This window comes from Dendrobates tinctorius, unplaced genomic scaffold, assembly GCF_039654945.1.
Source record: "Dendrobates tinctorius isolate UK_male_01 unplaced genomic scaffold, ASM3965494v1 ptg000016l, whole genome shotgun sequence".
Classification (NCBI taxonomy): Eukaryota; Metazoa; Chordata; class Amphibia; order Anura; family Dendrobatidae; genus Dendrobates; species Dendrobates tinctorius.
Genome location: NW_027361684.1, coordinates 5,762,458 through 5,775,593, shown reverse-complemented (window position 1 = coordinate 5,775,593; position 13,136 = coordinate 5,762,458). Strand labels below are relative to the sequence as shown.

Genomic DNA, 13,136 nt, shown 5'->3' with positions numbered 1-13,136 from the left:
TTCATTTCCCCAGTTCTGATGAGACCTGGCTTGGCACACAGAGAGGTGAGACATTAATGATAGGGACCATATTAGGTACACCTTGACGTAGTTGGACTTTTTTTTTGCCTTTTTTATAGTTTATTTTCTAGTCCCTGTGAAATAACATGCATTTACTTACTTCAGGAATAATAATATATATCTGTTCATGTAGGTGACATTTTCAATCATTTGGCAATTAACTGAAAAAAAAATTTCTGCTCCGGAGGCCATCATATATTATGTGGTTGACAAGTAAGAATACCTTTTATATTTAGTCATTTTAGAGATCATGTACTTAGAACAGCATCACCTGTGAAGCTGACTGTGCTCACATCATCACCAAATCCTGTAATCCCTAAGATGCCAATATGATGTTAGTTTTAACAATCCCTACTCTTGAACCCACAACCGTATGTCATGACTCTATAACATTCTATTATTTTTTTAATAAATAATTTCACTGATTTCAGCTTTAACAAAACCTCAGCACCGCTGGTTCAGAAAACCATGTTCCCTGTAAGACATTCCTTCAGCGCTGTCCTCTCTGTGTAAGTCCTGGAAATGTTTCTTGCATTATTATTATTATTTATTATATCAGGTCTTTTGAATGATTTCGGCATAAGATATTTTCGTTAATGTCCAGGAATTGTTTGGCTGACATGTGCACCAGGAGTACATGTAACAAGATGCAATTTACTCTCTTCAGGATCTTCATTCATTGGTGCGATATTACAATATGTTTAAAAGGAACCTGACAGCAGGATTTACCCCCATAATGGGTTAGGAGTGCTGTAACAGCCTCCTCATAATAACCCCACCCCGGGGAGTGGTATGACAGATAAAAAGGAGACCCGTTTTCTCATTCAGTCCCTGTGTGTAGAGGTCTGCAGACCTCTAGTATTGCTTGTGTTTGCTACTCAGGAGCTGGACACTAATCCGAGCGGGCAAACTCGCACTACTGTATGGACAGCTTACTTCGTGTTTTCATTTTGTGTCGAAAAACTCTGTCTTTGTTTGGTTGTCCTTAGTAGTTTATGAAGGTTTTTTTATAAACCAGCCTGGACATTTTACTGAAACTCGCTTCCTGTGCTAACCTCAAGCACAAGCGAGCAAGTAGAAATCTAACAGAACTTAACATTTATCGATTGTTTTAGCCAACAGGCAGAAATATATGTACAAATGCCATCTGCTCCAGCATTGTATGAAGAGATCCAATATACATTTAATGTAAGTGTGCAATATTCCTAAAGTTTGTATTGAAAGCAGCTTATTCACCCCCCGATTTAACACACAAAATTGTTTCCTCAGGTGATTGCAGAAAATCCATTCTCTGCTGAACTGAGTCTGGAGTTGCAGGTCCCCATTAAACTGAGAAGTGATACTATTTCAGAAATACAATTTATCCAGAAGATTCAGGTGTGTTCCCTGACAATGATCTAACATAGTAACATAGTATTTAAGGTTGAATGAAGACTTTAAGTCCATCCAGTTCAACTCATAGCCTGACATGTTGATCCAGAGGAAGGCAAAAAAAACCCAGGCGGCAAACACCAAGCTCCACATTGGGGGAAAAAAATTTCTTCCCGACTCCACATACAGCAATCAGACTAGTTCCCTGGATCAATGCCCTATCAAGGAATCTAGTATATATAACTGATATTCATTTAATCATCACTGTTATTTAGGGGTTATAAATCCTACATAACTACAGCACACAACCAGAAAAAACAATTTATAAAAAGTTGTGACCAGCACCAGGAATAGCAGAAATTAGTACACTATCAGCAGGGGCAGACACTGACAGCTGTGTGGATCTCCTGCCCAGCATGCCGCTTAGGCCTCTTTCACACTTCAGTTTTTTACAATCAGTCACAATCCGCCAGGTTTTGAAAAAAACGGATCCTCAATTTTCTTTTAAGGATACGTTTTTTCCCCATTGACTTCCATTATTGGCGGATTGTGACGGATTGCTGTCCGTTGCATCCGTTTTTTTTGAGGATCCGCCAAAAGTTGCTGTCCGTCACCATCCTCAAAGATTTCAAAACGGAGCTTGCAACGTTTTTTTTTCTGGCGGATCCTCCAGACACTCATTTAACCCGAAATTCTTTCTGGGTGCCGGACAAAACAAAAATCTCTCTCTCTCTCTCCTTTTCCAGGCTGCGATTCCTTTAAAATTCTTCATTTTGCGGATCCGTCAAAAAAAACGGACGGGTGGCATCCGTTGTCATCAGTTCTAAAATGGATCCAGCATCCGTCCTTTTGGCGGATTTTGACTGATGCAAAAAACTGAAGTGTGAAAGAGGCCTTATGATGAGGACAATCTGGCCATTAGACCACTGGAGCCTTGGCAACAGACCAGATTGCCCTCACTATCACTGCCCTTCAAGCAGGGGCATGTATAGGGTTCACAGAGCACCATAGCAAAAGGTCTACTTGGGCCACACCTCTAAAAATATATATATATATATATATATATATATATATATATATAATTTTTTTTTTTTTTTTTTTTTTCTACTAAGATGGAAAATATATATCTCCATTAGGATTCGGTTCTGGTGAGCCCAACCATGTATATATTATAGTAAATTATATGTCTGGTATCTATAGCATCTGGTATCTGATAAAGGGTTGCTCCCCAAATAAATCAAGTTATCCCCAATCCCAATAATAAGGGATAACTTACTGACTTTTACAGGAAAATGCTTTTAAAATTCTTTCACACTGGTACAGAACTCCGTACAGACTGTTCCATATGGGTTTGGTTTCTTCTCCTCTATGCTGGAGATGCTCTAGATCGGTTGGAACACTGACCCACATCTTTTGGACATGCCCGGCTATTTCTGCATAATGGTCAGGAATCAATAGTTCCTTACGCCAATTAGGTTTAATTAAATGGAATCTAACCCCTCAAGAAGTCCTTCTATCACTACCTACTAAAGAGTTTAGACCCAAGAAACATAACCTACTACCACTTTTGTTAGCGGCTGCTAAACATCTCATCTCCATTCATTGGAGACAACCCCCCCCCCCACAATTGCTGAGTGGGTAACTAAAGTTCAAGACATCTATAGAATGGAAGAGTTGTCAAGTTGGGAGTCGCGCTCACATAGCGAGTTCCAATTAACTTGGCATCCTTGGATAAATGGACCCTCTCTTGTCCCTTGACAGCTCTCAGTTGTTGCCATACCTATACATCCCTCATCTCCCTTTCTGAGTCCTGCGCCGAAGTGACAGAGCCCGATCTCAAATCTTCCCCAAATTACTACATACTTTTTCAATTTTGACAGTTCTAATTACTCATCTTTTAACTCATTTGGATGCTTTAACTGGTGCACTTCCTACTCCTATTTGTCTCGTCTTTGTAGATCTCCAGAAGGACTGCATACGTTCTTTTGGAGCCGTTGCTACAATCCCTAGGTTTATACTACCTGAATCTAGTTCTTTCTATTGTTTAGTTTCTTATATAACTTACCTGTTTTATGGTCTCTGCCAATACGATCTTATGGAAATTTCATTGATTCTCAATCCAATTATTATTTTTTGATTTGTGAAGCATGTACTGATTAATTGGCTGAGTCATAACTTTCTTGTGCTGTACTGTGTGTAAAAATTTTCTTAAATAATGAATTACAAAAAAAACAGCGCCACACCTGTCCACAGGTGATGTGTGGTATTGCAGCTCTTCTTAACTGAAGAGAATAGAACCGAGCTGCAATAACACAATTTTTAATTTTCAATACCACTGTCAATTGCTGACAGCAGCATTTAAGCTCCTGTTAGTTTGTGCGACCATTGGCTTCCATTGGCAATTGATCTCTATCACAGTCGGAGGCAATCTGAACGCCCGCGTATCTGTCTTGTGATCACTTCTTGTGACGTCCAGCCTGTGAGTGATTTTTACTATATACAGCAATACTATGGTATTGCTGTATGTAGTAGAAGCAATCAGATGATTGCAGGTTCAAGTGCCTTAAGGGAAATGTGTACTAAAATAAAATGTAGAGAAAAATGTTTTTTAAAATGTAAAAAATAAAATAGTTAGTTAACAATAAAGAAACGTAGATAACTAGAAAATACACATATTCGGTATTCAGTTTGTATTCAGAAAAGTCCAATTTATCAAAATAAAAAAAATAATTAACCCAATTGGTATACCGTAATGATGCATTTTTTGTTGAATTGTGGCAACCAAAAACCCGTAATTCTGGCATTTCGATCACTTTTCTCTTTACAGATTACAGCTCTTTCCAGATTACTGACTTTTGGGGGACTGATCACTGGGACCGCCAGCAGTCCTAGGGACAGGACTCGGCAGCACAGCCATGAATGGATTGGAGGGCGCTTGCTTGTCTTCTGCTATATTCATTGTCTATGGAACTGATGGAAAGAGCCAAACGCAACGCACTCAGCAGCTCTCTAGATAATGAAGAGAGCAGAGGCCGAGCAAGCACAAGTCGGCTCCATTCAGGATGAGACTGCAGACCCCTGTTCTCAGAATCTCTGGGGGGCATTGGTTGGATGTTGCCGGCCCTGCCTGCAAGGGCCCCCCTCCCCCTGTGCCACTCAACCAGCTGCACCTGCAGTTTGTCCGCCCCTGATTATCCGTTATCTTGATTCAGCAAAGTATAATTTGTGAACAGCATCAGTAATAGCAGAGACAAGTTGCAGTAAGGGAGTGAATGGCACCAGAATAGCAGGACTGAGCTTTTTGGTAGTAGCTTGTTACTGTATGACAGTCTGGAACAGCTGAACATATAATCAGACACCGGCCTTGAGCAGAACTAAGTGGGAAGAACTGGTTTAACTCCACTCCATATGCTAGTAAAGTACAATATTAAATAATAAGGATTGTAAAACTGACCAAAATAAATGTCCCAAAGGCACCAAACAAATGCAAAACTAACAAAAAAGAAAGTGCAAAGACTGAAATAAATGGATAAAAAGTAATAAAACAAATCTTTATTAAATTATCAAAAGAAAATAAATAACCAACATAACAAACACAGAAAAGAGGGGACAAGTGAGCCCTTATATGTCCCCTATCCTCATTACACTATTTATTGAATGGGACTTTACATTGTTGGCACCTCTATTTATTCTCAGTGCATGATGTGAGGACTCACAATACAGTATGATGCCCTTATAAACCCATACAAAGCATGAGGTCCCCCATGCAGTATTTTGCTCCTACAGCCCCCCATGCAGTATGATGGCCCCATAGCTGCCATACAATATGATGCCCCTACAGCCCTCACACAGTATAATGCCCCAATAATGCTCTACATACAGTTTCAGGGTCGGAACAGAGCCCCCTACAAGTAATGACATTAAAAAAATGAATTTTACTCATCTCACCCTGTTCCCCCACTACTCTGGTCTGTGTGTAGTACGTGTACCGACTGGGGGGGTGGTCCCTTCTCATACACGCAAAGACTGGAATAAAAAAAGAGAAGAGCCAGCACTGCCAGTGGTCAGAACGCATAACATGAGGTGCATATGCACATATCTTACTGCATTCAAAATGAGACATTTAGCAAAATATTGATCAATATATTGAGCCACCCCGCCACGCCAAGGCAATCTCATATGGGGGGTCCTACTCTACATTTTTATTTATTCACTGTGCCATTGCGGCCTTCTAAATATTTTAAAAGCAAGACCATATCAAATGCAATCCATACCTGAAGCATATCTGCAGCGTCGGACTGGAACACCTTGGGCCCACCAGAGAAAATCATTCTTGGGGCCCACTATGTAGCTGCATAGAGTTAAATACCAGACCACCAATTATGCGGTAAAACACGCTAATATCCGGGTATAATATAAGGTTGTACATGTCTTAATTATGTAGCAGGAGTTGGGGTAGCCCCCTCATAGAATATAAAGCAGCCCCCTCACATAGTATAATGCAGCCATCTCATAGAATATAATGCAGCCATCTCATAGAATATAATACTGCAGCCCCCTCATAGGGTATAATACTGCCCCCCTCATAGGGAATAATGCACCCCCTCATAGGGTATAATACTGCCCCCCTCATAGGGTATAATACTGCCCCCCTCATAGGGAATAATGCACCCCCTCATAGGGAATAATGCTGCCCCCTCATAGGGTATAATGCTGCCCCCCTCATAGGGTATAATACTGCCCCCCTCATAGGGAATAATGCACCCCCTCATAGGGTATAATGCTGCCTCCTCATAGGGTATAATGCTGCCCCCTCATAGGGTATAATACTGCCCCCCTCATAGGGAATAATGCACCCCCTCATAGGGTATAATGCTATATAGATATATAGATATAGAGTTAGATAGATATAGATAGAAAGATAGATGTAGAAATAGATAGATATAGAGATGGATAGTAGATAGAGTTGAGCGATACCAGCCGATACTTGAAAATATCGGATCGGAATGGATCGGCCGATCTTAAAAAAAGTATCGGTATCGCCGATTCCGATACCGGGAACCAATGCAAGTCAATGGGGCCAAAATATCGGAATTAAAAAAAAACCTTTCTTTCCTTGTAGGTTAATTCTACATGAAGAAAAACAACTAAGAATAATGTAGAATGTATTGTGGGAGGTGGAGGAGACATTAAAGCCATAGAGGTTTAGCCCAATCAAATGGAATAGCAGGAATTAAACTTTTTTTTTTAAAGATGTTAGGAGTTACAAAGATATTGACTATGTTAGCCTCATTTATATTTTGCCAGACATGTATGTCTTCTTCTTCTACTTCCTTTTTTTACATTCTTCTTCTTCTTCTTCTACTTCCTTTTTTTACATTCTTCTTCTTCTTCTTCTACTTCCTTTTTTTACATTCTTCTTCTTATTCCTTTTTTTACATTCTTCTTCTTCTTCTTCTACTTCCTTTTTTTACATTCTTCTTCTTCTTCTTCTTCTTCTTCTTCTTCTTCTTCTTCTTCTTCTTCTTCTTCTTCTTCTTCTTCCTTTTCTTACATTCTTCATATTCTTCTTATTCAACAATTATTATTCTACATATTCAGCTTCTTCATCTTCTTCCTATTCTTCTTCATCATATTCTTGTTTGTGTCAGGCATTCCTGTAGTTGTTATCTAGAAAAGTTAGAAGTTTACACCTTCCGTTCTGCCTGTCACAAAAGATTTACAACAGGATTTGTCCGCGTTCAGTTTGGCCTGCAGAAGCAGGCCTTTTCCAGGGGCACCACGAGGAGGAACGGACTCACCCCCATACACTGCTTAGTCTTCTTCTGCTTATAAATAAGATAATATCATTTGCTCAGAGTATTAGTCTTATGCTTAATGTTCTTCTGCTTTGTTTTTTTTATGCTTCTTTGTCTTCTCTCTCTTGTTGTTCTGCATCTTGGTGGTTGTCTTCCTGTTCTTTGTCCTCTTGAACCAGCTGACGGTACTGGCACCCGGAGGGGCAGCAGAAGGAACAAGAGCCAATGGCACTACCGAGGACCAGCTGACGGTGCTGGAACCCGGTTACTAAGCAGGAGGTACCTGTGCTACAAAGCACTACCAAGGACCAGCAGACGTTGCCGGAACTCGGATACCGAGATGGAGGCACCTAGGCCAAACGCTCTGACGAGAACCAGCTGACGGTGCTGGAACCCGGAGGGGTAGCATAAGCTGCAAGAGCAAATGGAAATAGCGAGGACCAGCTGACAGTGCTGGCACCCGGAGGGGCAGCAGAAGGAATAAGAGCCAATGGCACAACCGAGGACCAGCTGACGGTGCTGGAACCCGGTTACTAAGCAGGAGGTACCTGTGCTACAAAGCACTACCAAGGACCAGCAGACGTTGCCGGAACTCGGATACCGAGATGGAGGCACCTAGGCCAAAGGCTCTGACGAGAACCAGCTGACGGTGCTGGAACCCGGAGGGGTAGCATAAGCTGCAAGAGCAAATGGAAATAGCGAGGACCAGCTGACAGTGCTGGCACCCGGAGGGGCAGCAGAAGGAATAAGAGCCAATGGCACAACCGAGGACCAGCTGACGGTGCTGGAACCCGGTTACTAAGCAGGAGGTACCTGTGCTACAAAGCACTACCAAGGACCAGCAGACGTTGCTGGAACTCGGATACCGAGATGGAGGCACCTAGGCCAAAGGCTCTGATGAGAACCAGCTGACGGTGCTGGAACCCGGAGGGGTATCAGAAGTTACCCCTGAAAAGCAAAGTTGGCATGCCGCAAGCTGGCCGCAGTTACCGAATCACACAGTCCTACAGGGGGTGCTTGTCCTACTGGCACTATGGAACAAACCTTTCTTACCAGAACCCGCAGTCCACATAGGAAGCACCTAAACTGCTGGCACCCTAGCCTCGGCTAACCCAACCGCAACACGACATGGCAACTTGGGGTGGCAAACTGACATTGACACTTCCCGGAAACAGCAGGCAGGGCTGGAACCAAGCTGGGCAGGAGGGAGTACCCGTGCCAAAGTCAGTTATGAGCAGCAACTGGCGATGTTGGAGCCCAGGACAAGCACTTAGCAGGCTGAGGCCTGATGTGCTGTCAATTGGGAGGCAGCAGGACAGATTGCCATCAAAACAGCAGGGGAACAGCTGACGTTACTGAACCCCACAAACACAGGAGCTAGTGTTTTACTCTGTGAAGACGGCACTTCCGAGCAACAACTGGCTGTGTTGAAGCCCAGGGACAAGCACGGAGCAGGCTTAGGCTGCATTGAAGAAATTTTAAGATCGGTTGTAGACTACTAATTTGAACCAAGCTCCACTTAGGCCTGTGGATTCACTGATTTTCGTATTTCCCCTGTCCTCCAACCCCGCCAGTTACAGCTCCGAAGTGGCGTCTGCACAATCCACACTTGTTCCTGTGTTACAGGTGTTCAGTCCGGTCAGTTAATCCCCTGATGTGTGTCCGGCAATGTCGCCTGCTCTGTCCACATTCCGATAATGGGAATGTGGACAGAGCAGGCGACATTGCCGGACACACATCAGGGGATTAACTGATCGGACTGAACACCTGTAACACAGGAACAAGTGTGGATTGTGCAGACGCCACTTCGGAGCTGTAACTGGCAGGGTTGGAGGACAGGGGAAATACGAGAGACAGTGGAGCCACAGGCCTAATTGGAGCACGGTTAAAAATCAGTAGTGGTACGACTGTGTAGGCAGCAGGAGACTTTGCCATCCACACAGCAGGGGATCAGCTGACATTACTGAACCCCACTGAGACACGGGAGCAAGTATCTCTTTCCGTGTGGACGGCACTTCCGAACTACAACTGGCTGTGTTGAAGCCCAGGAAATAGGAGGGTGTAGGCAGAGGCCTACTGTATTTTGAATGAGTTTACAGCAGGAGAGACTGCCATCCACAAAGCAGGGGATCAGCTGACGTTACTGAACCCCACTGAGACACGGGAGCAAGTATCTCTTTCCGTGTGGACGGCACTTCCGAACTACAACTGGCTTTGTTGAAGCCCAGGAAATAGGAGGGTGTAGGCAGAGGCCTACTGTATTTTGAATGAGTTTACAGCAGGAGAGACTGCCATCCACACAGCAGGGGATCAGCTGACGTTACTGAACCCCACTGAGACACGGGAGCAAGTATCTCTTTCCGTGTGGACGGCACTTCCGAACTACAACTGGCTGTGTTGAAGCCCAGGAAATAGGAGGGTGTAGGCAGAGGCCTACTGAATTTTGAATGAGGTGACAGCAGGAGAGACTGCCATCCACACAGCAGGGGATCAGCTGACGTTACTGAACCCCACTGAGACACGGGAGCAAGTGTCTCTTTCCGTGTGGACGGCACTTCCGAACTACAACTGGCTGTGTTGAAGCCCAGGAAATAGGAGGGTGTAGGCAGAGGCCTACTGTATTTTGAATGAGTTTACAGCAGGAGAGACTGCCATCCACACAGCAGGGGATCAGCTGACGTTACTGAACCCCACTGAGACACGGGAGCAAGTATCTCTTTCCGTGTGGACGGCACTTCCGAACTACAACTGGCTGTGTTGAAGCCCAGGAAATAGGAGGGTGTAGGCAGAGGCCTACTGAATTTTGAATGAGGTGACAGCAGGAGAGACTGCCATCCACACAGCAGGGGATCAGCTGACGTTACTGAACCCCACTGAGACACGGGAGCAAGTATCTCTTTCCGTGTGGACGGCACTTCCGAACTACAACTGGCTGTGTTGAAGCCCAGGAAATAGGAGGGTGTAGGCAGAGGCCTACTGAATTTTGAATGAGGTGACAGCAGGAGAGACTGCCATCCACACAGCAGGGGATCAGCTGACGTTACTGAACCCCACTGAGACACGGGAGCAAGTATCTCTTTCCGTGTGGACGGCACTTCCGAACTACAACTGGCTGTGTTGAAGCCCAGGAAATAGGAGGGTGTAGGCAGAGGCCTACTGTATTTTGAATGAGTTTACAGCAGGAGAGACTGCCATCCACAAAGCAGGGGATCAGCTGACGTTACTGAACCCCACTGAGACACGGGAGCAAGTATCTCTTTCCGTGTGGACGGCACTTCCGAACTACAACTGGCTGTGTTGAAGCCCAGGAAATAGGAGGGTGTAGGCAGAGGCCTACTGTATTTTGAATGAGTTTACAGCAGGAGAGACTGCCATCCACACAGCAGGGGATCAGCTGACGTTACTGAACCCCACTGAGACACGGGAGCAAGTATCTCTTTCCGTGTGGACGGCACTTCCGAACTACAACTGGCTGTGTTGAAGCCCAGGAAATAGGAGGGTGTAGGCAGAGGCCTACTGAATTTTGAATGAGGTGACAGCAGGAGAGACTGCCATCCACACAGCAGGGGATCAGCTGACGTTACTGAACCCCACTGAGACACGGGAGCAAGTGTCTCTTTCCGTGTGGACAGCACTTCCGAACTACAACTGGCTGTGTTGAAGCCCAGGAAATAGGAGGGTGTAGGCAGAGGCCTACTGTATTTTGAATGAGTTTACAGCAGGAGAGACTGCCATCCACACAGCAGGGGATCAGCTGACGTTACTGAACCCCACTGAGACACGGGAGCAAGTATCTCTTTCCGTGTGGACGGCACTTCCGAACTACAACTGGCTGTGTTGAAGCCCAGGAAATAGGAGGGTGTAGGCAGAGGCCTACTGAATTTTGAATGAGGTGACAGCAGGAGAGACTGCCATCCACACAGCAGGGGATCAGCTGACGTTACTGAACCCCACTGAGACACGGGAGCAAGTATCTCTTTCCGTGTGGACGGCACTTCCGAACTACAACTGGCTGTGTTGAAGCCCAGGAAATAGGAGGGTGTAGGCAGAGGCCTACTGAATTTTGAATGAGGTGACAGCAGGAGAGACTGCCATCCACACAGCAGGGGATCAGCTGACGTTACTGAACCCCACTGAGACACGGGAGCAAGTATCTCTTTCCGTGTGGACGGCACTTCCGAACTACAACTGGCTGTGTTGAAGCCCAGGAAATAGGAGGGTGTAGGCAGAGGCCTACTGTATTTTGAATGAGTTTACAGCAGGAGAGACTGCCATCCACACAGCAGGGGATCAGCTGACGTTACTGAACCCCACTGAGACACGGGAGCAAGTATCTCTTTCCGTGTGGACGGCACTTCCGAACTACAACTGGCTGTGTTGAAGCCCAGGAAATAGGAGGGTGTAGGCAGAGGCCTACTGTCTTTGTAATGCGGAGACAGCAGGAGAGACTGCCATCTCCACAGCAGGGGAACAGCTGGCAGTGCTGAACCCCACTAACACTTGAACGAATGTGTTTGGCTCTGTGGAGACGACACTTCTGAACACCAACTGACGCTGTTGGAGCCCAGGATTAGGCGAGGAGCAGGCTGGGGCCTACTGGATTTTGGCAGGTGAAGGCAGCAGGAGACTTGCCATCTCCACAGCAGGGGAACAGCTGGCAGTGCTGAACCCCACTAACACTTGAACGAATGTGTTTGGTTCTGTGGAGACGACACTTCTGAACACCAACTGACGCTGTTGGAGCCCAGGATTAGGCGAGGAGCAGGCTGGGGCCTACTGGATTTTGGCAGGTGAATGCAGCAGGAGACTTGCCATCTCCACAGCAGGGGAACAGCTGGCAGTGCTGAACCCCACTAACACTTGAACGAACGTGTTTGGCTCTGTGGAGACGACACTTCTGAACACCAACTGACGCTGTTGGAGCCCAGGATTAGGCGAGGAGCAGGCTGGGGCCTACTGGATTTTGGCAGGTGAAGGCAGCAGGAGACTTGCCATCTCCACAGCAGGGGAACAGCTGGCAGTGCTGAACCCCACTAACACTTGAACGAACGTGTTTGGCTCTGTGGAGACGACACTTCTGAACACCAACTGACGCTGTTGGAGCCCAGGATTAGGCGAGGAGCAGGCTGGGGCCTACTGGATTTTGGCAGGTGAAGGCAGCAGGAGACTTGCCATCTCCACAGCAGGGGAACAGCTGGCAGTGCTGAACCCCACTAACACTTGAACGAACGTGTTTGGCTCTGTGGAGACGACACTTCTGAACACCAACTGACGCTGTTGGAGCCCAGGATTAGGCGAGGAGCAGGCTGGGGCCTACTGGATTTTGGCAGGTGAAGGCAGCAGGAGACTTGCCATCTCCACAGCAGGGGAACAGCTGGCAGTGCTGAACCCCACTAACACTTGAACGAACGTGTTTGGCTCTGTGGAGACGACACTTCTGAACACCAACTGACGCTGTTGGAGCCCAGGATTAGGCGAGGAGCAGGCTGGGGCCTACTGGATTTTGGCAGGTGAAGGCAGCAGGAGACTTGCCATCTCCACAGCAGGGGAACAGCTGGCAGTGCTGAACCCCACTAACACTTGAACGAATGTGTTTGGTTCTGTGGAGACGACACTTCTGAACACCAACTGACGCTGTTGGAGCCCAGGATTAGGCGAGGAGCAGGCTGGGGCCTACTGGATTTTGGCAGGTGAAGGCAGCAGGAGACTTGCCATCTCCACAGCAGGGGAACAGCTGGCAGTGCTGAACCCCACTAACACTTGAACGAATGTGTTTGGTTCTGTGGAGACGACACTTCTGAACACCAACTGACGCTGTTGGAGCCCAGGATTAGGCGAGGAGCAGGCTGGGGCCTACTGGATTTTGGCAGGTGAAGGCAGCAGGAGACTTGCCATCTCCACAGCAGG

General features: G+C 46.1%; 1 protein-coding gene and 1 long non-coding RNA gene across 2 annotated transcripts in view; one reads left to right on the top strand and one right to left on the bottom strand.

Annotated features, from left to right (window-relative positions):
• Positions 1 to 13,136, bottom strand: part of LOC141079405 (uncharacterized) — a 91,860-nt gene that overhangs the window by 28,635 nt on the left and 50,089 nt on the right. The gene's annotated exons all lie outside the window — the stretch shown is intronic.
• ITGAE (integrin subunit alpha E) overlaps positions 1 to 13,136 on the top strand; it is a 265,900-nt gene that overhangs the window by 202,720 nt on the left and 50,044 nt on the right. Inside the window, exons 24-27 of the mRNA XM_073565319.1 lie at positions 194 to 273; positions 492 to 569; positions 1,176 to 1,248; positions 1,330 to 1,437. Coding sequence (XP_073421420.1) covers positions 194 to 273; positions 492 to 569; positions 1,176 to 1,248; positions 1,330 to 1,437 — 339 coding nt within the window. The remainder of the gene's footprint in view (positions 1 to 193; positions 274 to 491; positions 570 to 1,175; positions 1,249 to 1,329; positions 1,438 to 13,136) is intronic.